Source organism: Astatotilapia calliptera, chromosome 13 (genome assembly GCF_900246225.1).
Source record: "Astatotilapia calliptera chromosome 13, fAstCal1.2, whole genome shotgun sequence".
NCBI lineage: Eukaryota > Metazoa > Chordata > Actinopteri > Cichliformes > Cichlidae > Astatotilapia > Astatotilapia calliptera.
The window spans coordinates 5,071,432-5,093,485 of record NC_039314.1 but is presented as its reverse complement, the minus strand read 5'-3'; the positions used below and the strand labels follow the sequence as shown (position 1 = coordinate 5,093,485).

Genomic DNA, 22,054 nt, shown 5'->3' with positions numbered 1-22,054 from the left:
TGCTTCTAACAATAGAGGCAGGTTGAGTCCTAAACCTGATCAGTTATGATCTTGTTTAAAGGTCTAAAAATTTTAAATCTAGTATTCCGTGTTTCTAACCTGCGTATGTCTTTATTTTATTCTTTGCAATGTTATCTTAAGATGTAGCGCTTAGAGTGAGGATTTTATTGTGGGGTTTTTTTATATTAAAATTTTTATGCCTCCAGATACATTTAAAAACTGGGAGACAAAGGTCAGCGGGTCCATCATCCATTGGCTCTCAGCGCATCCTGTGGCAGCCATGTTTTTCTGCTGGCCTGAACACATTTGTAGTACAGTACCATGTCTGCTGGTGTGGCGTATTCTTGTACAGTCCCATCCCCCAGCCCATTTCTGCAGGCATGTACTCGACATGTCACAGCTCCTTATGGCTCCTCATTTCAGTGTGACAGCATGACTAAGTCAGACTCGGCCGTCGTCAGCACCATATAGGTTATTTAGCCTAAGGTTTATGCACTGTTTTGTGTGAGTCTGTTAAAGGGCAAATGAAAGTATCAGTTTAATTCTGGATGCTCACATGCATGTACATTAATGTAAAGAGAGTTTTCCTGATGTTGTAGCAGGTTGGGAGGACTTAACAAGGACATGCTGACAAAAGAGAATTCTACTAGGCTTGAGGAGATTTTCCATCTCTTGGTGGACTGTAGCAAAGAGCCTGCTACACCTCTGAACTCCAGTCCTCTTCAGAGCTCAACACCCATCCAGCCATCTGACAGGTCTGTGACCTAAAGTGTCCTGATCAAATCTCCTGCGAGATTACCTTTTATTGCTCCCTGTTCTCTTCCTAAACCTCTCTCTACCATAAACCCACACATGGCTATCCCAGGGGCAGTACATGTCTCAGATTACTGTACTGAAGGATTGTGAATTGTATAAATTATGTTTTATCTGGGATTTGCAGAGTTGCCTTCCTCCTGGAGTTGGCTCTGCTGGCCTTGCAAGTGAAGCATCAGAAAGTAGCTGCCGACTGTCTGAAAGAGCTAAAGTCGTCGGGAGAAGCTGTGAGTGTCCGATATTCTCTTAAAACCTCGGGCAGTAGGGGCAGAAGATGTAACTGCACACAGTTTACAAATATGCAAATTTATGCATGGGTTTGACATTAACTGTGACCTATTATGCCTTTCCTTATTTTTTGTCATAGGTACAATGGTGAGTGCTCTTATGTAACGTTTAAATAATGAGGTTAGCATACGTACAGTTAATCACTTTAAACCGGGACTCAGGCTTTAGACTGCTCTCACTGCTCTGCTGTTTCTACTCTTGGCTCCCTGTGATGTCAGTGAGAGCACATATCCCTAATTTTTGTGACCACAGAAGCAGTACCCCCAAACTGTTTAAACCTTCTGTTTATAAGGAGCCGCCAATCAGAAGAAATAAGGGAGGATGGGAACTAAAGCAGTTTGTTTCAGACAGTGGACAAATTGATGGGAAAGCACAGAATAAATAAGGATTATTTTGAGCTGTGAATCATGCAAAGCTATTCTAGTAAAGGTTAATAATAAAAACAGGCCCTTGACAATACGTGAGATTAATTGCGTTTGACTTACAGTAACTTAGCATTCTCAAAGTTACTGTAAGTCTGTCACTGCCTATTTAGAAATGTGAACTTTTTCTTTTGCCCAAATCTGAACCCGTGTTCGCAAGGCTGTAAACTTTTTCTGATATACCAGGAGGCCACGCCCAGACTTTGGGAATATCTGGCTTATTAATAAAAGTTACAGAGATGCTGCATTTTTCTTTGAGCAATATAGAACATACAGGGTGTATCAGGGTGTATTTAAATCCGCAGCCGTTCACCAGCAGCGACTGAGATTCCTACTGTCAGAAAGAGCAGATTCGTGCAAAAGTAAGACACACTGAGCATTTGTGAGCACTGTACAAGTTTTGTATGTGAAACTTTACCTTTACCCATATCTTTTAGAATTTACCACAAGCTTCTGTGTTCATTCAAAATGATAATTTTTTTTTAAGTTTAAAAATTCTAACCTTTTGAAATCAGATGATTTTTTATAGACCCCTACATTTCACTTATACAATCTCTTTTTTATGCTTTGTATGTTTTGTATGTATGAGTGAATTATGTGGAATGACAACATAATTAATGATGCTGCATATGGAGGATCTTCTGCCGTATAAAATCTGGTGATACAAATTTGTACATTTTTCAGCCCATCCTCTGATTCCTGACCTCACATGTGTTATTTTTGTCTTTCTAGAGTGTTAGCCAACGCTTAGTAATGGAATGTGTCCAAGGTGAAATCAACCTCCTGAAGAAAGAAATGAAGATGAATGACTATTCCAAAGCTAGTGTAGAGGTGCTTGGCCATATGTTTGAATTATCATCCATATGTTTTACCCTCATGTTAGAGTGAAAGCAGCAGATCCATTAGCAGATGCTTCATTTAATAATTTTTTTTACAGTAAAATGGCTTGCTTATTGTCATTAAATTCAGAGATCTGACTTGAATAGGTATCTCTGACTAACTACAAGTCAAGATTTTGAATTATAATCATCCTAATATAAGTTCTGCAGTTTTTTCCCCTGTAATGAGAAAAAACGATGTTGGAAAGTAGGATCATGTAATCTCATTATACACTACTGTGAAAACTGTCACATTTAAGAACTGGCACATACAACATATTCAGCCCACTTTAATCCAAATTTGCTTGCCAAGTGATGGAAGTGTTGTGCCGTCGTTGCGACAGGAGAGATTCTCAATCTGTAGTTGTTATCCCACAGGCCCGGCTGAAAGAGATAGGCAAGCTGGATCAGTGGCTGCAGACTGCAGCGAGGGAGGGGGGCCCTCAGGCTGTGCAGGCAGTGTGCGCTACACAGTGGAACTTGTGCCTGCCCCTCTTGCAGCACAACCTCAGAAAATGCATCAAGACACCTCTGCTCAGGGTCGCTCAGGCACTGGAAGAGACACAAAGGTTTTCATCTTTTTACATAATCATCATGGCCTTGTGTGCATGTCCTGGAGCTTTTCGGGCTGCTTTTCGTTATTGTACTCATGTTTCACTGAATATGTTTAGCTGAGTGTTGCCCTCTTAGAAACTTCCAGTCTAGCCATGATTTGATATGAGAAAGTCATTATTTGCTCAGAATAATAATCACACAGAGTTTACACAGACCTATACATTTCCTTACTTCCACAATATATACTGGTGATAAAAAAGTACATAATCCGTCAGTTCTAAGATTACATAATAATAAAAAGGCCTTAAATTACAAATAAATGCACACCTCTCTTAAGGTCCTGCCACAGTATTTCATTTGGGTTGAGCTCTGGAATTGGGTCATGACTGAGTCGTTGCAGCACCTTTATTCTTTTCTTTTTCAGTCATTCTGTTGGGTAGTTGGTGTGCTTAGGATCACTGTCCTGTTGCATGACCTAGTGTGGTCTAAGCTTTAGTTACTGGACAGATGGTGTCACATTTGACCCTCCCTCTACATGGTAGACTCAGGGACTCCAAAGTGCCCAGGTTATGGGACTACAAAAGAAGCATAAATTGTCACCCCTCCTCCACTGTGCTTAAAGGTTGTGAGGTTTGAGGTGATTGCTCTGATATGCTCTGTTTGATTTTCATCAGCTGTGGCACTGTGCATAATCACCAGACATCTCTGGTGAGATCAACTTCGAGCTGAAGCTATGTGCGCGCAGGAAGCAATTCGCCTGTTGCACAACATTAGTGACCTGGTGGTTGATGGGGAGATCGTGGCTCAAGAGTTGGGAGTTCGCTTTGTAATCGGAAGGTTGCCGGTTCGAGCCCCAGCTTGGACAGTCTCGGTCGTTGTGTCCTTGGGCAAGACACTCCACCCGTTGCCTACTGGTGGTGGTCAGAGGGCCCGGTGACGCCAGTGTCCGGCAGCCTCGCCTCTGTCAGTGCGCCCCAGGGTGGCTGTGGCTACAATGTAGCTTGCCATCACCAGTGTGTGAATGGGTGGATGATTGGATATGTAAAGTGCTTTGGGGTCCTTAGGGACTAGTAAAGCGCTATATAAATACAGGTCATTTACCATTTGATCACTAGTGGAAATTCCTGGCTACAGTTGCCTAGGTAACTCTAATATATTTAGTACCCTGTCAAAAGTCATTCACTGGCATGCTGCACTCTCATTGGACTTCCCATGGCCTCTCATCACCATGCTGCTGTGAGCTGCTTCGTGTAGAATGATGGACTTTGAGTTGTTTAGAAATGGCCTCATAAGTCGTCCCACCCTGAAAAATTGCTGCTTTAAGATCATTCCTGATACCTTTCCTCTTTGGCATTTTGTTAGCACAAACCTGAATGTTCCAGACATACAAAATGATAAAACTTCTGCTTTTAGTAAGGTGCTCACACTTGCTGATGGTTTATTAATCAAGTGCATTTGATTAGCAGCACCTAGCTGCTACTCACCCTCTTAATTCTTGGAAAGGAAAGAGTAAGGCAGTACTGAGTTTTTTTACAAACTGCTTCTTAATTTTTATCTTCATTCATTAGTGTTAAAAGAAAATGACACAATGTAACATATCATGTGTTGTTGTTGTGCATCTGAACCTGTATTTTCCTTATTTTAAAATCTGCTGAGAGCCACTTTATTACATTCTGATATGTAGAACCTCAGAATTTAGAAAGGGTTTACTTTTGCTTTTTTACATGACTGTATTAAGTCATACTAATTGTGTGTTACTATTCCAGTATGTTGTTGGAGCTGCGCTGTCAAGTCCACTCAGAGCTGGCAGTGACTGAAGAGGAGGAGGGGCGCCTTGAGGCTTCTTTGACTCACTTTCAGAAAGCCATGCTGCTGGACAATGGGACACAACAAGAACGCCTGTCTTCAGCTTTCCGCCTCCTGCAGCTTAGGCAGACCCTCTACCAAACCCCTTCCCGCATTGAGGATAAAGCTGCTATGCTTATGCAGCAGGTTTCTTGTCCATCTGTACTGTGTAACATTACACACCAAACAAAAACGCATTTAGAGTAGGCTGCTGAAAACAAGAGTTTTTAGTTAAGCTAAAGAACTTTGAGTTAAAACATACCTGACCTTTCGGGGTATGGTGTGTTAGAGCTTTAATAATATGCTCAAATAAGTTCACTTTTAAAATATATGCTTTGCTTGAATGTGGTTGCTGAAGGGCTTTAAGAGTCTGTCTAGTCTACAAGTTAATTCCCTTCTTCCATGTCTTTCTCAGGCAAGAGACATGCCGCCCCAAGATAAGACAGACTTTCGACCCGTCCTGGTCGCTGTGGGCCTTCTTTTGGCCCCTGATGATTTTCAGATGGTCCTGGATGCAGATGACACTTCAAAAAGTACAGAATTCTCTTTCTTACTTTCACTTTTCACAAAGCCAAACTAAGACTTTTTCTTATGTTGGATTTGCAATAAGATGTTCTCTTGAAACAGACGTCCAAATGATATGAAGTTCTTTTATCTACACCAGGAATAACGCACGTTGTTAATACTTCATAAAATGACAGCATACATGCTTGAAGGACAGGTTAGCCTAGAAGAAGAAGCAAGTTATATTGTTCAGCTATACCTTTGGGACAGTTATTTTGGAGCATAAATGAAACCGAAATTAGACAGTATTTCTTTTTCACCTGGAAGTTACAGTTCTGCTACTATCTTTGCTATTTATTCTGTCATAGAAATGTGACAGTGATGTACAGTAAGGTGACAGTGGCTAGTGATGTCATCTCACAGCAAGATGGCTCCAGGCTTTTTGTGTGGAGTTTGCATTTTCTACCTGTGCCTGTGTGAGCGTCAGGTACTATTTCTCAAAACATCCAGATTAAACTTAACATGGTTTAACATGGGCGGGCGATTCTAAATTGGCCATGGATGCATGGTAAGGGTTCACTGTGGCAATCTTACTTCTGTTAGTGAGTCATATGGCCTAGGACCAGGAGACCATATAAATTATTGTATAATCATATCTGGAACTGTAACATACATATGTACTAATGCTTCATAGCAGAATGTCTTTGTGAGCAACTTGATCTTAGATAAACCCCACTGATTTGTGCTGACAGAGCCCTCCTACATTTGTAGAACACACCTGGAATGCAAACTCATGCCGCAATTGTTTAGTCATAAGTAAAGTTGGCAGTTGTTGCATGCAGGCTGATTGGATGTCACAGACCTACACTGATGTGCACTGATGTGTTGCATTTAAATTTAACCCACAATCTTCAGAGATACTTCCCGGGGTCACATTGAGCTTTTGTTGCTCAGTGGTGTGCAATTTCTCAGAAAAAAAACTGCTTCGAGAGTGTGTTCTAGTTTTGCTAACAGTGAAAGCCACATCGACAGTGTGCGATGAATCACGGAGCAGAAGGGCCAGAGCTTGGGGGGAGCCTTTGATCTCGCACTTGTTCAAGGCTCCTTGCTTCATAGCATCAAATGAACATTCAGCAGTCCTAATGACCCGGGGAAAAACTGACAGCTTGTCAAAGGGCTCCTACTGCAGGCACGGGTTAAAAGCTTTGGTCCCTAGAGGCACCTCTTGTTTTTGTCCATGAACCTTAAGCATGCCCTAGTTGAAGCCACTTAATCATTGTGTTGTGAGCTTCAAAGCCAGCACGTAAAGTAACCCTTGGGACTACAAGAATTAATTAAGTGCACCATGGTGCCACAATTTTTTTTATAGTTCCTAAGATGTTCATCAGTGAGAAGTGTGTGTGTGTGTGTGTGTGTGTGTGTGTGTGTGTGTGTGTGTGTGTGTGTGTGTGTGTGTGTGTGTGTGTGTGTGTGTGTGTGTGTGTTTGAACTTTCAAAGTGAGCACACCGGCACTTGCGTATTTTGCCGCTCTACACACAGTCAGTGTATTCATAATTCAGTCCCATATTTGTGTTGGTGCAGATGCTTTTCAGTAAAAATTTGGAATATGCTGCCATCTAATCTGATTACATTGGGCTCAGCAGCGCTCCTGTTTGAAAGAGTTAGCAATGGAAATAGGCCGTTTTCTCTTCAGTGCCCTAAGTTGTGTTTCCTTTTGCTTACATGGATGTTGCATAAAACAGATAGTTGTGCAGCTTTGTCACAATTTCTATGCTGATCTTCTGAAGCCATGTAAGCCTGAGAATTTGTACATTAGAATAAATATGCCTTTTATTCATACCTATAATTTTCATTACTAATAAAAGGGGGGGGGATAGAAAAGCTTTTCCGGTATTAATCAGGTTCGACTTATGCAGTGTTTCAACATTTGTCTAGTTCCCGCAGGCGGTCTTGGATCTGGACCAGTGACTCAGCTCGCTGCAAAGGCTCAGCATCACTCTACATCCATACAGAGGGTGGAAGGACACCTGGACAAACAGGGCAGCGATACAGATCATACAGAGATGTGCGTGTTTGCAAATGCAAGTCTATTAATTTTGCGCATGTGCTTTTGATGTATGAATGTAAGCAAAATGATCCTACCAGTGTAAAGTTTTCTCAGCGGTTAGTTTTAGTTGTCACACCTCCCAGAAACCCAGTTGGAAAATTGCCTATATAATCAGACTTTTATGGCTTGTTGAATTTATTACTTCTTGCTTTTACCGAATATTAGATACTAATGAATGTTTGATCTATTGGTCCTCTCTGCTGTTAAAGTTGTTGTGCAACTATAACTCTGCACCCTTCCATTTAATATCCCTATTCAAAGTGCATAGCTGATTTCCTCATGTCTGCCCCTGTCATTACCGTTAAAGAGATGTGCACGTCACTAATGGCAGACTTAATGCTCAGGAGACAGCAGAACCATCACAACTTGAGAGCAGATTTTTATTATTCATGACCCTGCAAACAAACAATATTCGATCATATACAACACGTAGCTGTACCCTTGTCCCAACCTTAACCTTTTCAAAAAGTACTTATCTGTAATTTATCTTTATTTCGTGGCTGTTTCAGAGTGAGGCTGTGGGCAACATTAGCAAAGACAGCCAGGAAGCATGAAGTTTGGGATGTGTGCCGAGCTGCTTGTGGATTCTGTTTGCTTTATGATGACGGGAGATGGAAGAAGACTGACAGTAAGATGATGAATGATCTTAAGAGTAACACTAAAATAACAGAAATATTTCTAATACTGAGTTTCAGAATACAGAATAGTAATGAGAAGTCAGGCTTATACTCCTATGGCTATAGTTTAGGTTTTTGTGCTATTGCTAAATACAAAAAGAGCAGGAGATCTGTCACTGATTATTCACATAACATATTTTGCTAATTCTCTCCAGCGCGCAACTACTCAGAGGGGGAAAGCTGTGTACAGTGTCTTCACGGTTCCAGTGAAAGTCAAAGCTTTGTGCACCTGCTGCGCCTTTTAGCTGAAATTCGCTTCATTAGTGCTGAGGTTTGTTCTTACTAACTAATACACACAGCCACTCTTCAGCTCCTGTGTTCCTACAGATGGAACCAACACACTCCAACAGGTTTCTTATAACTCCAGTATTATAAGGTTGGCCCTTTTGATTAGTCATTACAGGCAAGTATTATAGAACTATAAAAAAATGTGGAGCAAAAGCTTCTTGCACAATGGTCAACAGAACGAGAGGAGACTGAAGAATGTTGTGATTAAACAAACACAGCGAAATGCACTGTCCACTTTGTTAGGTACACCTGTTCAACTGCTGCTTAATGCAAATTTTGACCGGTCCAAACTGAGCAACAGAATGGGGTAGAACGGTAATGTAAGTGACTTGAATGTGTAATGGTGTCAGTGTTCTGAGTATTTCAGGAAATGCTCATATGCTCGGATTTTCCCAAACAACCATCTTGAGAATTAAAAATTAATTAAGGCAGTTTTGAAAGCCAAAGGGGCTTCAGTCAGGTACTAGCAAGGTGTAACTACTCAAGTGTCTGGTGAGTGCAGGATAGCTGTTCTGTGCCATATTATTTTTTTTTATGAGTATCGTAAACACACTGAGAGGTTTCTTGGTTTCTCTTAAAATGTAATGTTCCAGCATGATCTGAAAGAGTATTTTGAATGATATAGTAATAACTGAAGTTGAAGGTTTTCATGTTCCTACTGTAATGTATATTCAGAACAGTGACTGGTGTAACATCAATGGGCTCATATTCCTTCTGTTTTTGATAATTAAAGACAGTAGATTTATTATTGAATATGTTCTTATGCAGATCAGACAGAAACTCTTCATACTGAAAGTTGTCTGGTTCTAAAGGCTCCATACCTGGTTTGTTAGCCACCAGCTTCTGAATGAAACTTTATTTGAATTCAGATGTTTTTGTTATAAGGTGTTCATGTTCATTTTGTGGATGATCTTAGATCAAGCTGTTTCTTTTAGGCTGCGCCATCCTTTTGAAATACACCATTAGAAACAAAGACTGCTTGCAGCAGTTGACGTGCATTATGGGAGTTTTAACAAGCCTGTGAAGTTGTTGGTGAGTGGTTGGAGTCAGAGACTGCTGTGCTTGTCTCATGAGTTTGTCTTATTCTGCATACGTGCTTCCCATCAAATGTGTCCAAGTCTTTATTAAGTCTATAGAGACGTTAACTTGACAGCACTTTAAAGAAAATGAAGAGAACTATCCACACCCATGGCACAACCTTGCCAAAACTGACACACGCTGTAGCCTCTTTTCTTATACCTTTGTTCTATGACACAGGGATATGTTTTCTGAAAATTTGATTAGATTTCATTAATTCAAAAGCTACATTCTTCTCAGTCTGATGATGACGACTGGTTCCTCTTGTCTTAACCGAGTTGTCCACCTCTGGATAAAATGTTCACCAGTCATTTCTTTTTGTCTTTGATCTGTATATCTGAGCTTTAATACCTTTAAAGAATCTGTCATCCCCATAGCAGGAGGTTTTTCTCTTTTTTATTATAAAGTTGTCAAAACAGGAAGTCATCTTTAATATTATAGTTTGTGAAATTAATGTATTCTTTCTTGTTCAGGCCACTATCCAAAAGCTACTTGAAGAGGGGGTACAGCTAAATAGCCCTGCTGTCCCCCCACAGGATAAACAGTTTTGCGTGTCAGAAGAGGATCCACAGTGGGTTATTTACAGGTGAAAACACAATATACACCTGTATCAGGACACCAGATATTTTGATTTTGTGTGTCTTTGTTGTTTACTGTACCTTGTTTTTTATAACTTGAATATGAAAGTAATTTGAAACAACATTTTTTACTTTTTTAAAACAAAGGTTAGAGTACCGAAAAAGCAGTCTTTGCATTTAGGTTGCACACAGTGGTTATGTTGTCCCAAGGGTGTGCACTCTATTCTGTAGCAACAGTGGAACTAAGTTCCATCATAGTGACAACTTTAGCTAAAATTACAGTTAGCGATGGCATAGCTGCAGCACCGACATTGTTCTCCACTTCAGTGGGGCTCACCACTGTTGCGGTGTTGTGGAGCTGTACTGAGCATGCAGGCGCTTCTTCAAAATGTGATCCTGGCACAAAGTATACTTCCACATTGTAAGCCATTCGATCCACCATCTTGCTAGCTAAGGTCTAGAGACATGCTTGGAAGACTTGTCTGCAAATTTATGCCGAAAAAGTGCTACACAACAGGGAGACACAGATGATAGATCATTTGCATTCTAAGAAAAAGTTGTGACTTTCCACTAAAACCAACACATTTCAAAAGGGGCAACTTTTCCAGTTTCCATCACAGTTTCACAAATACTTAGTGAGCAGTTGGAAAGTGTTTGGTAACTACTTGGCATTTTCCATGCAAATTAGAAGAGACTGCAGAAGTCTGCTCGCGGCTAAAGTATTGGCAAGGTTTTACAATATACCTCATAACCACTTTCACTTAGTGACAGCATGCCTTCCACAACCATTAACCAACCAGCTGGGGAATAAACATTTTCCCTAGCTGGTTATCAGGGGATCACTGACTGCTCTTGGGCTGTGGCTAAAGAGTTGATTTCACATCACATTCCAGCAACCTCTCACAACCAGGAAACCAGGAAGTATTCCTCAGTTTCCTGGTTGACCCTGGTACAAAATAAGGGTTCCAGTTTCTTCTATAATGCGATTGCCAGGCCACCACTCACCGGCCTCTAGGCCTGTGTGACTGAAGCCCAAGGTTAATATGTGCACTGGCATGGACCTAGTATTGGATACAGTGGGGCAAAAAAGTATTTAGTCAGCCACCGATTGTGCAAGTTCCCCCACTTAAAATGATGACAGAGGTCAGTAATTTGCACCAGAGGTACACTTCAACTGTGAGAGACAGAATGTGAAAAAAAAATCCATGAATCCACATGGTAGGATTTGTAAAGAATTTATTCGTAAATCAGGGTGGAAAATAAGTATTTGGTCACCTCAGACAAGGAAAATCTCTGACTCTCACAGACCTGTAACGTCCTCTGTAAGAAGCTTTTCTGTCCCCCACTCGTTACCTGTATGAATGGCACCTGTTTGAACTCATCATCTGTATAAAAGACACCTGTCCACAGCCTCAAACAGTCAGACTCCAAACTCCGCCATGGCCAAGACCAAAGAGCTTTCGAAGGACACCAGGAAAAGTATTGTAGACCTGCACCAGACTGGGAAGAGTGAATCTACAATAGGCAAGCAGCTTGGTGTGAAAAAATCAACTGTGGGAGCAATCATCAGAAAATGGAAGACATACAAGACCACTGATAATCTCCCTCGATCTGGGGCTCCACGCAAGATCTCATCCCGTGGGGTCAAAATGATCATGAGAACGGTGAGCAAAGATCCCAGAACCGCACGGGGGGACCTGGTGAATGACCTGCAGAGAGCTGGGACCAAAGTAACAAAGGTCACCATCAGTAACACACTACAACGGCAGGGAATCAAATCCCGCAGTGCCAGACGTGTTCCGCTGCTGAAGCCAGTGCATGTCCAGGCCCATCTGAAGTTTGCCAGAGAGCACATGGATGATACAGCAGAGGATTGGGAGAATGTCATGTGGTCAGATGAAACCAAAGTAGAACTTTTTGGTATAAACTCAACTCGTCGTGTTTGGAGGAAGAAGAATACTGAGTTGCATCCCAAGAACACCATACCTACTGTGAAGCATGGGGGTGGAAACATCATGCTATGGGGCTGTTTTTCTGCCAAGGGGACAGGACGACTGATCCGTGTTAAGGACAGAATGAATGGGGCCATGTATCGTGAGATTTTGAGCCAAAACCTCCTTCCATCAGTGAGAACTTTGAAGATGAAACGAGGCTGGGTCTTCCAACATGACAATGATCCAAAACACACCGCCCGGGCAACAAAGGAGTGGCTCCGTAAGAAGCATTTGAAAGTCCTGGAGTGGCCTAGCCAGTCTCCAGACCTCAACCCCATAGAAAATCTGTGGCGGGAGTTGAAAGTCCGTGTTGCTCGGCGACAGCCCCAAAACATCACTGCTCTCGAGAAGATCTGCATGGAGGAATGGGCCAAAATACCAGCTACTGTGTGTGCAAACCTGGTAAAGACCTATAGTAAACGTTTGACCTCTGTTATTGCCAACAAAGGTTATGTTACAAAGTATTGAGTTGTATTTTTGTTATTGACCAAATACTTATTTTCCACCCTGATTTACGAATAAATTCTTTACAAATCCTACCATGTGGATTCATGGATTTTTTTTCACATTCTGTCTCTCACAGTTGAAGTGTACCTCTGGTGCAAATTACTGACCTCTGTCATCATTTTAGGTGGGGGAACTTGCACAATCGGTGGCTGACTAAATACTTTTTTGCCCCACTGTACATTCCACTTGTACACATCTGTGTGCCAAAGAGTTGGGGGGGAGACACAAACATTGGGAAGGTCATGAGTTTTTGTCTTGTTCTTTTTCTTCCATCAAAATAAAAGTAGCAGAGAAATACCGTCATATTTACCAGAAATTGTTTGCTTCTTTGAAAAAGCATCTAAATACCTGATTAATTGAAACTAAACAGTTACATTAACTCTTACAATTAAACAGTAATCGAGTACTCTGCTTTGCACCTACTAATTAAATGAGCTTAATTTCCTTATTTGTCAAACTAAGAGTTCAAACCTGATCTGGGAACATTTCTAAAGCAATCAGATGTTATGGAAGAAGGGTTCAGATATCTTGTGTAATGTAGTTAAAGGGTAAGGATCAGATACTCCTCATTGCTTGTTATAGTGAGATCAGCATTATGGTGGTCAGGGTCACTATAGTATATTATTATTTATCATTTGTTTAATATATTTTGGGACTTTTTTTTTTTATTTTCTATTTTTCCAGAGTGTTTTCCATCTTGTCTTCTTTCTTGGATTCCAGCCATCATTGTATTAGATAAAACAGCAGCCTATTTTCTTTATTGACTTGACAAGACTTGACACATGGCATTCACCATTGAAATCACTGTACTGATGTGCTGTGCCTGAGACCTGCCTGAAATCTATTTCTGGCATATTGTAGAATTACAAGGGCTGCAAGCTGTTACTGTGAAATAAGATGAATACCTTCTTAAGTAGAATTTGCAAATTCTGTAAAAACTTGATTGAGTAATTTTCCTTCAGTAGATGAACGTGTTCATGCTAAAACAAGTTTAAAGATGAAATTGAAAATATTGTACTGCACACAAACACGCACAAAGAGTACTTTTTCTATCCTTTTTTCACTCTCTTCTATATTTCTGTGCTTCTCTCACCCAGGGACTGGATCCAGGCTCTATGTGCCTACACCACCTCCAACTTCTTGCGGGCAGGGGAGCTCGGAGCAGAGATCGGAGAGTCGTGGGTGGTAGCTAATGCAGCCATTTACCTGTGGAATTACAATAGCCACTTGCTGGCAGCTAGGGAATACACACGCCTGCTTCCCACCTTCCAGAGTCTTGTGGACATGCTCCAGAAGACGGGGTACACTGGGTAGGCTTTTTTTTTTAGAAAATTATACCTTACCTGCGGTGTCACAGCTTCACTAATCTAACATAAAGATAATTAAAACACACCCTGAGAATCTGAACTGTAAAAGCACCACAGAAAAACTTATGAAACAAAATCCATGACATTCTAGATGAAATCTGCCTCTTATCAAGTTGTTAAGTTCTTACTCATTACTTCTCTAAATCAAGGTCATGAGCTACGTTAGTTATACCCGTTGTTGTTTTTGCCAGCACTTAGGATTATCATTAAATTAGTTTTTGCTTCAGGGCAGCTGGGATAGGCTCCAAGATATGTATTTGGTAGTTTCAACACAGCAGACATCCAGGAGACATCACATTGTTAATTTAGTGAGTATATTCTATGTTCAGCTGGATTCTCAGAGCATAATGCATTTTCTGTGGTCTTATAAATTCTTCTTCTCACCTTTCCTCGACTTCATGACATTTTCCACTAAGGTCAAGGATAAGTGGTTGCAAAAATGAGTTATTCGATGCTCCCTTAGATTCTGATTAAGTTCATATGTTTCTTCTTAGTCTGTGTCTTTGTCTCTGTCTGTGTGAGGTTGTTTTCATTTCATACCAGTCTGTGTTCTTATTTTTTACCCTTTTGCAATGCTATCATTATGCAGCACTCTTTTTTTTAGTTGGTTATTATAGTGCCTTTTGAGTCCCTGCAAGCCCAAGCTAGTTTTCTGTCTGCTTTGGATCTTTCCTCATCAGCATGACACCTGCAGCTCCTCGCACTTTGTAGTTTAGCTGAAACAGAGAAAATTACACAGGATATTATGTCTTGCTGGTGTAACTAAAAAAGTTAGATGAAATCACATAAATATGTTTTGTAAATACATTGTGTGTTGAGCAAATAAGAGCAACCTCTAAATGACAAAACACATTTTGGTTTTCATCCATTTTATTTACATTATTATTTACATTTTATTTTGATTATTCTCTACCTCCCCCAAGGTGGTTATGTTTTTTTGGTAGCCTTTGAATGTGTATTGTTCTGTCTGTAAATACAATAGCTTGAAACATTTTGAATGAAACTTGGTGCAGATTCAGTTCTTGTTAACAATCCATTAAAATTTGTTTTACATCCACTAAGGTCAGCTTAACGACTTATTGGTCTAAAATTGGCAAAAAAACGTATAAACTCTGATTCTTACATGTGTGGTGTGTATTGTCAACACATAGGAAATAACATGTAGCAATTTAAAACCTCTGACCACTTATTCAAGCTCAATAGGTTGATACATAGAGAGCTATATGATTATGGAGCTATTGTATGTCTATAACATACAATACCTTTCCCTTAAAAGTAAATACTGCCCAGAGAATGAGCTGCCTTGATGGAGTGCTTCTTGTTTTTATTTGTTTTATATGTTAGAGCTGCTTAACCAACAATTAATTAATAGTTTTCTGCATTTGTGTGTGTTTCTTTGTTTTTGGTGATACACTGTCTCTATTCATCAGTACATTGTTCCGCATTTCTTAGAAATGAAAATGTTTTTAGACTGATGATCACACACATTTTATCTTATTCTGTGCGTTCTGAAAGACTTTCATCAGGCCAGACATTTCTTTATCTACTCTCTGTGGAATAAAGTGAATACAAAGTCCTTCAGTTCAAGTAAAACTTACAAAATGTGCGTTCATCCTCAGAAACGTATCTGAAGCTTATTTCTTTTGTTGCTCCTGACAGCAGAGGAGACCATTTAAGCACTGCTCTTATTTTTGGCTATAGAAAGAAGCAGTGAAGCGTTCATGAGAACAGACCAAACTCTCCTTGGGCATAACAATAATTGTGCAAATGTTAGAATACACTGGCATTCTCATGTGACATGTGACCCAAGGAACACTTAGTTTTTTCGTAGCCAAATCTGTGGTGAGGGGAACATTATTTGTTTGTGTTTCTCAGGAACCGTGTTCTTTTTGTGCTGCTGTGTGATGCTGTGGCCCAAGGGTTGATTCAGCCTCTGTTTGGGCCAGACAGCGTTGTGCCAGCTCCAGCAGAAGACAAGGGCAAAAAAAGAGCTGAGAAGGGCATAGCAAAGGCTGCCAGCACCTGTGGGGGTTTCTTAGATCCTGCTGGCCTCCAGGATGTCCACAAGGCATTAGAGGTGAGTCTCTTAATGTGGCTGTGCTTTTCTTTATATCACACAAGTTATATTAAAACTTCCTGACCTAGGATTTTCTGAAGCAGTTTGTTAGGTCATAGAGATATTTTCATCAAGATTAAATATGTTTATCTTGGGATTTCTTTAAAGCAAAGCTATCTCCAGGGCCACTGATGATTGGAGCTGATTTTGGCTGATACTTGTGGAGACGATAAGATATAATTAGACCACTGTCTCTACAGGGACGTGTTCAGAAAGGTTATGTAACATGTAATTATGACTAACAGGGTGTATATGTATGGTACATTCTAACTAACCAAAGCATATTTAGTTAGAAACCTGCTAACTTCTTGGATGGATGTTGTGGAAGAACACAGAATCTTCCTTGTGTCTGACTGATTGGAGTGTTTTGAGTTTGTTTTTGTTCAGTTTTTATCTTTTCACTGTGAAAACAATGTCTAAAATCCCAGCGCTGAAAGCTTAAGAACTGATTGGAATCTGTGAAAAGAGTTAAGCGCACAGTGTGTACAATCTCTGAATGCAGTTTGCTGAATGTTTGCAAGACGTGTTCAGAAAGTCAAGCGTTAATCTCTTTGTGCAGATATTACACAGCTAGACTGACATCTTTAAAAAGAAAAAAAAGTTTTAGACTTTCAAATCTAAATTGTCACTTTCCAAATCAGAGTCTAAACCATCAGGACTTACTAGAAACCTTTGAAATGCTCCCCAGCTGTATATATGATTCTACTTTATGCAAACAATGGTCTGTTTGTATAGAGAGCAGCCTTCATGCTCTCTTGATTTGGCCACTGAGCACTGAATTGTAGTTCAGCTTTCTCAGCTTTAAAATGGGTGCTTTTTTAGTGGTCTGTGACTGCTCAGTCACTTGCCCTTTGGTTGTTCAAGACAGCAATAAAAGGGGACATAGATGGAGTCAATCTGATATTAGTTTGTGATTGGCGGGGGTCAAGTTGTCCATTATATCTGCTTGTAATAGTTTGGCAATTAGCTGAAATAAATTGGTGACAATTGTAAATTTGTTGCCATCCACATTCAAAGTCAAGTCAGAACCTCCCTAAATAGCAGTGTAGTTGCTGCAGGACAGTAACATAACAGCAAAATGATATAAGGTGTTTGGCAGCCTTGCTTATATAGGCAAATTTAATGAGAAAAAACGAGCTGGCAACACATTTGGGTCAAGTCCCTGATTGCAAAAAGATGAGTTGTCCTAACCAGCGCAGACTGACTCAGATTTATTGCAGCATAAAGGCATTCTGTCTGCATTTATTAACTATGTGGCAATTATTTGTAAACCTTCCCTGTCTAACAGTGATTGCAGTCACTTCAAGTCGCCTACAGGACAAAGGGACTACATGCTCAACCGCTCAAGAAACAGCCGGTCACTGCATCTATTACAATTGCAACCGCTCACCGAATGCAAAAAAATTCAGGGCAATAACTGGACAAACACAGATAGTGTGACCACCAACAGGGGAATATCAGATCTTTCTCTATTGGATATATATGACATATGATGAAGCATCACACAACTCTTAAAACAGGAAATGTATTTTCTTATTCTGCACATCCACCCATTTATACACACACTCGCACGCACACACGTGCGGACACGATCACATGTTGCTTTCAAGACTACGTCTTTGTTGAAGACTGATTTCTTTGTTCTCTCGCCTGACAATTAAACCTTGTTTCCTTTCTCCTGATGTATTCTGATGGTCAGCCATGAAATCCAGCTGTAACTTCAGATAAAAGACACGTTATCAGTGAATTATTCACTAAATTTCATTGTGTCTATTTCCATTTTAAAGAAAAGAAGAAAAAACTATCCTTTGCTGTGTATGTTTTATTAATGGTATAGCAGGGTCAGATCCAGTGTCCAACTTGAACAAAGTCTTACTGAATTTTGACTCCTTTGTAGCTTGCATTAGGGAAGTATAATTATGCATCATGATGTATAATAACTGACTGACACCTGTTAAGTGTCTCAGATAGCTCATTATTGTTTTCTGCTTCTCCTCCTAGCTATGCGAGCACGCCCTTCGCATATCAAATGCTACCATCCCAGGGGAGACTGTCCCCATCTCAGCAAGAAAACGGGTGTTGGCTACATGGGTGCAGATCCATGGGCTCTTGCAACAGCAAACGGGTTCAAAGATGAATATGCTGAAAGAAGAGGTACTATTCTTAGCAGTTCTCTTTAGGTTCATTTAAGGGTGCTAGTTCATGTCTAGGGCCTAATCATTCACACGAAACCAAGTATCACCATTGAAAATTAGTTAGCATTTTAGAGTTAATTTAGAGTTTGTGTAATTTACAGTCTCGAAGATTTATTACAACACTATATCAAATACAAGTTCAGACAAACAACTGTTAAACTAGGAGTCACTGGGTATAAATAGTGTTTGTGGCAACATAACTTAAACCAGCTCTGTGTCCATTTATGTTTGACCTTTCTCTACATCTGCAAGCTGCTTGCATACCCACCTCTCCTGCAGCGCTTCCATGTCGTGCTATTTCTGATTCAATCAGCTCCCGCCACTGTTCTCACTGGCTTCTCAAGTATAGACATGAAGGGGACAGAGATGTAGGCTTTCCTCATTTTAGACTTTGCGCATATACATATGTACAGAAGGGTTGGTCCTAGAACAGAGCCAGGACGGAATAACAAGTCTGTTTTGACTAAATTAATCCTGACAGAATCAAATTAGGTTAGGTTAATGCTTCGGAGGTTGTGTTTTTTATATTGCTGCGTTTGCAGTTTTCCAATGGAGATGACATAAGTGGATAAAAAAATAAAGAAATAAAAAAGTAAACTTCAGTGATGTAAGCCCTCAAGCAATTCAATTTTCCTCATGTGACAAGAATGATTAAGAAGAACAAAGCTATTTTTCTACCCTCCTGTGCATGCATTATTTTAATTTTCACTTTGAGGGTCACTTTAAGACTAATGCTCCTTCTATAGTTTATGATAAGCCTAAAACAGTCATTTTGGAAGCCTCTTGTTACATGACAAAATACGTCAAATGTAACATAGGATGGATTGTTGCTGAGTCATCTGTGTGGCTCAGTGTCATAACATAATAATGTCATTATTATAAAGTATTAATGTGCTTATGATACTGTGATGACTGCTGACATGCTCTGTGATGCTGTAGGTGTTGCATCCGCCCTTTTCATATTCAAGCTATGTATCTGCTAGTGTATGTGTTTGTCTCCAGGTGTCGTATGATTGTGCGGCTTCAGAGGGGGACAAAAACACGGGGAAAACACAAGTGTGATTTGTCATTCGAGCAGACCGTTCAATTAGTCACTGTAATCTCCTCAGCCGAGAATCTCCTGCCCTACATTAGTTCCTTTGGCCTGATGTGTTTTTGACTCACAGCTAGATGAGGTTCGCTTCTTGTCATGCAAATTAGGAATTGCACTGTTAATATAACAGCGGCTCATCTCTAATTGCAATCAATAAATCATTCATCGACTCATTTTCCACACAATGGGAAGTCATACATTATCAACAAGAGCATCTCCGCAGCATTTGGAACACATGCGATATCTTAATTATACTACATCTTTATGTGTAATTTATACACAAATGTATATGTATATGAGTTTCAGTTAATTAAACTGTATGTATATATTGAGTAGATTTCAGCTGAGTATGAGTTGTTTTCCACTGTGTTTGCAGAGTGAGAATGAGGACATGTCTGTGATGGCGTGTGTGCTGGTTGGAGTGGAGATGCTCCAGTGCAATAGGAACCCGAGGCATATGGAGTTCTCTGTTCCCAGTCTCTCCACAGTATGTATTTCTCTGTTTTCCTACAGTAGCTGATGCCCAGATTGCAACAACAGATGTCAACATGACCCATTGAGCCCTTGCAGCCTGTCTGCATCTCATCATTTGTCAGTAGTGTCAGTAAATGAAAAAAGTACTGTGCCAACCTTGATCATCCAGCTTTACTAGGATTATGGTTGTCACTCCTCTGATATGATTAGCACGTGTGCATTTATTTTATTTTAGTTTCCTATTGAAAATTGCTCATTTAGACAGTTTGGCTTTATTCCACCCCTCTATCTGCTTTCACTCTTCCTCTTATTCTTTTATCAGTAAAGACAGATCCTCAATGTTTCTGCTTTTTCCATTCACTTTTTACGATCCCGCTCCTGCTTTTTCTGCCATTTTTTTCTTTTCTGCATATGTCCATTCATTCTTTTCGGTCCTTGTCCTTCTTTTTCTTCCTCCTGCTTCATCCTTTACACCCATGCATTCACTTTCTTCTCTTGCCTTTTCACTCACCACTCCTTTCCTTATTTCTCACCTTTCTTTTTCTGCCTCCATTCAATCACTTTTCTGGCCCTGCCCCAACCCTCCCCTGTCTGCCCCTACCTTCCCTTAATTTTGTTCCCTTCCAAATTCCAGTCCTCCTTCCTTGTATTCCCACAACCCTCTCATCATTTCCTCTTCCCTGACCACCACTGCCACCACCATCATTTTCATTCCCTCCCCTCTCTTCACTCTTCACCTAAAGCTGGTGAGCATGGCGTCGGAATGCAGATGGTCCGACGCCGTGGTGGAGTTGCAGGTGTGGTGCCAGCTGGCTGCCTTCTGCCACGATGTCAAGGACTACAGCTTAGTGTGCAGCTGCACCAAGAGGGCTCTGCTGCTGGAGGAAGCAGCCACAAAAAGTCTCAACACCATGCCGTGTGTTTTGTAAGTGTGGTTGGTTTATTTCAACTGTAAAATAAGTACCATGGTCATTTTTAAAAATGGGGATTCCTTATAGAAAGCATTTCAGGCAAAGTAGTTAAGACTTTGAGGCTCAGTTGACATCTTGTCCATAACCCACTGATAATTCAAGAAATCGATGCGTATTAACCTGTCTATTTGCCTGCTCTGTTTGGCTTTGACAACTATACAGCCAGTCCGCTTCAGATTTGGCAGATGTATTGCTTTCGTCCCGAGTAAGTCCGGTGCCAAGTTTGATCTCGTTTGATTGAGATATTCTCATATATTTTTGTTCTGTGTTACCAGTATTTCACCTAGAGCTTACATGGGCAGAGTATGGCCTGAGGGCCAGAACCAGCCTGTGAACCATGTGAATCCTGCCTCTGAAAAAAAAAGAAAACTGTATTAATGAATCTTAAGGTGACTAACTTAAATGAGTGTTTGATTCCAACAGAGGGCGCACCACTTATGATTGCCACCCTTAATGATTCGTTATTCAAATAGACAGTACGGTTTTTAAATGTCTAATATCTGTTACATGTAGAGATGCAGTTCTGTACTGTGAAGATCTTAAAGTTACAGTTACACAAATTAGTCTAAAAAAGTCTTTTTGCACAGCATTTAGTTCGTTTTTGAATCAAAACTATACACAAATATAGCAAGTTATAAAAAGTCAAAAAAACATGTCTTGGGGTTTGTTTGTTTTATTTTTGTTTTTTTCAATAGAAATTCAGGCCTTCAGGACTGACAGATACTGCAAAATGTTCTCTTATTTCTCCTCTAAGTTATTAGGTTTAACAGACTGTGAGATATGTTTGTCAGTTTAGTTTTCCAGTGCTCTTCACTCACCCAGGCGTTCTTGTTTGGCTGTCTATGTGAGTGCATTCACTAGCGTTAAAGCTACAACACCAAATCTGCTTACTGTGTGCAGCCACTTTCTGATCAGGTACATTCACACAAATAGCGGGTAAATGCTGTCCACCTAACAGCTACTTCACACCCTTGACAGGTCTCCAACCTCTCGCAGGAATAACACTTAAAGACAGACAACCATTCACACTCAACACCGACAGCCAATTTAGAATTACCAATTAACCTAGCAAACATGTTCAGCCCATAGGTTGCTAACATATTTCACTTTTACAGTTTGGTTTGTTGATTGATAATGCCTGATAGATGATCTCACATGTGTAGGTATGGCCCAACTGCAGTGAATGAAATGCTGAGCATCGCAACCTGCCTGAGAGGTTTGAGCTTAGTCCATGAGTCCAGGGGAGATCTACACTCTTATAGGGAGGCAATGGAAGTGCTCCTGTCAAGTGTCAGGTACTGTTT

The 22,054-nt window shown here is 40.4% G+C and overlaps 1 protein-coding gene across 3 annotated transcripts in view; it reads left to right on the top strand.

Annotated features, from left to right (window-relative positions):
- cfap46 (cilia and flagella associated protein 46) overlaps positions 1-22,054 on the top strand; it is a 66,928-nt gene that overhangs the window by 7,647 nt on the left and 37,227 nt on the right. For 2 of the 3 annotated variants that reach the window (XM_026190828.1, XM_026190827.1), the window contains exons 8-23: positions 600-755; positions 941-1,040; positions 2,256-2,354; positions 2,780-2,970; positions 4,723-4,948; positions 5,217-5,334; positions 7,242-7,371; positions 7,923-8,041; positions 8,246-8,361; positions 9,929-10,041; positions 13,632-13,844; positions 15,777-15,978; positions 18,019-18,171; positions 19,682-19,792; positions 20,523-20,704; positions 21,914-22,045. In XM_026190828.1, the coding sequence (XP_026046613.1) occupies positions 600-755; positions 941-1,040; positions 2,256-2,354; positions 2,780-2,970; positions 4,723-4,948; positions 5,217-5,334; positions 7,242-7,371; positions 7,923-8,041; positions 8,246-8,361; positions 9,929-10,041; positions 13,632-13,844; positions 15,777-15,978; positions 18,019-18,171; positions 19,682-19,792; positions 20,523-20,704; positions 21,914-22,045 (2,361 nt within the window). The remainder of the gene's footprint in view (positions 1-599; positions 756-940; positions 1,041-2,255; positions 2,355-2,779; positions 2,971-4,722; positions 4,949-5,216; positions 5,335-7,241; positions 7,372-7,922; positions 8,042-8,245; positions 8,362-9,928; positions 10,042-13,631; positions 13,845-15,776; positions 15,979-18,018; positions 18,172-19,681; positions 19,793-20,522; positions 20,705-21,913; positions 22,046-22,054) is intronic. The other variant, XM_026190829.1, reaches the window with a different exon arrangement.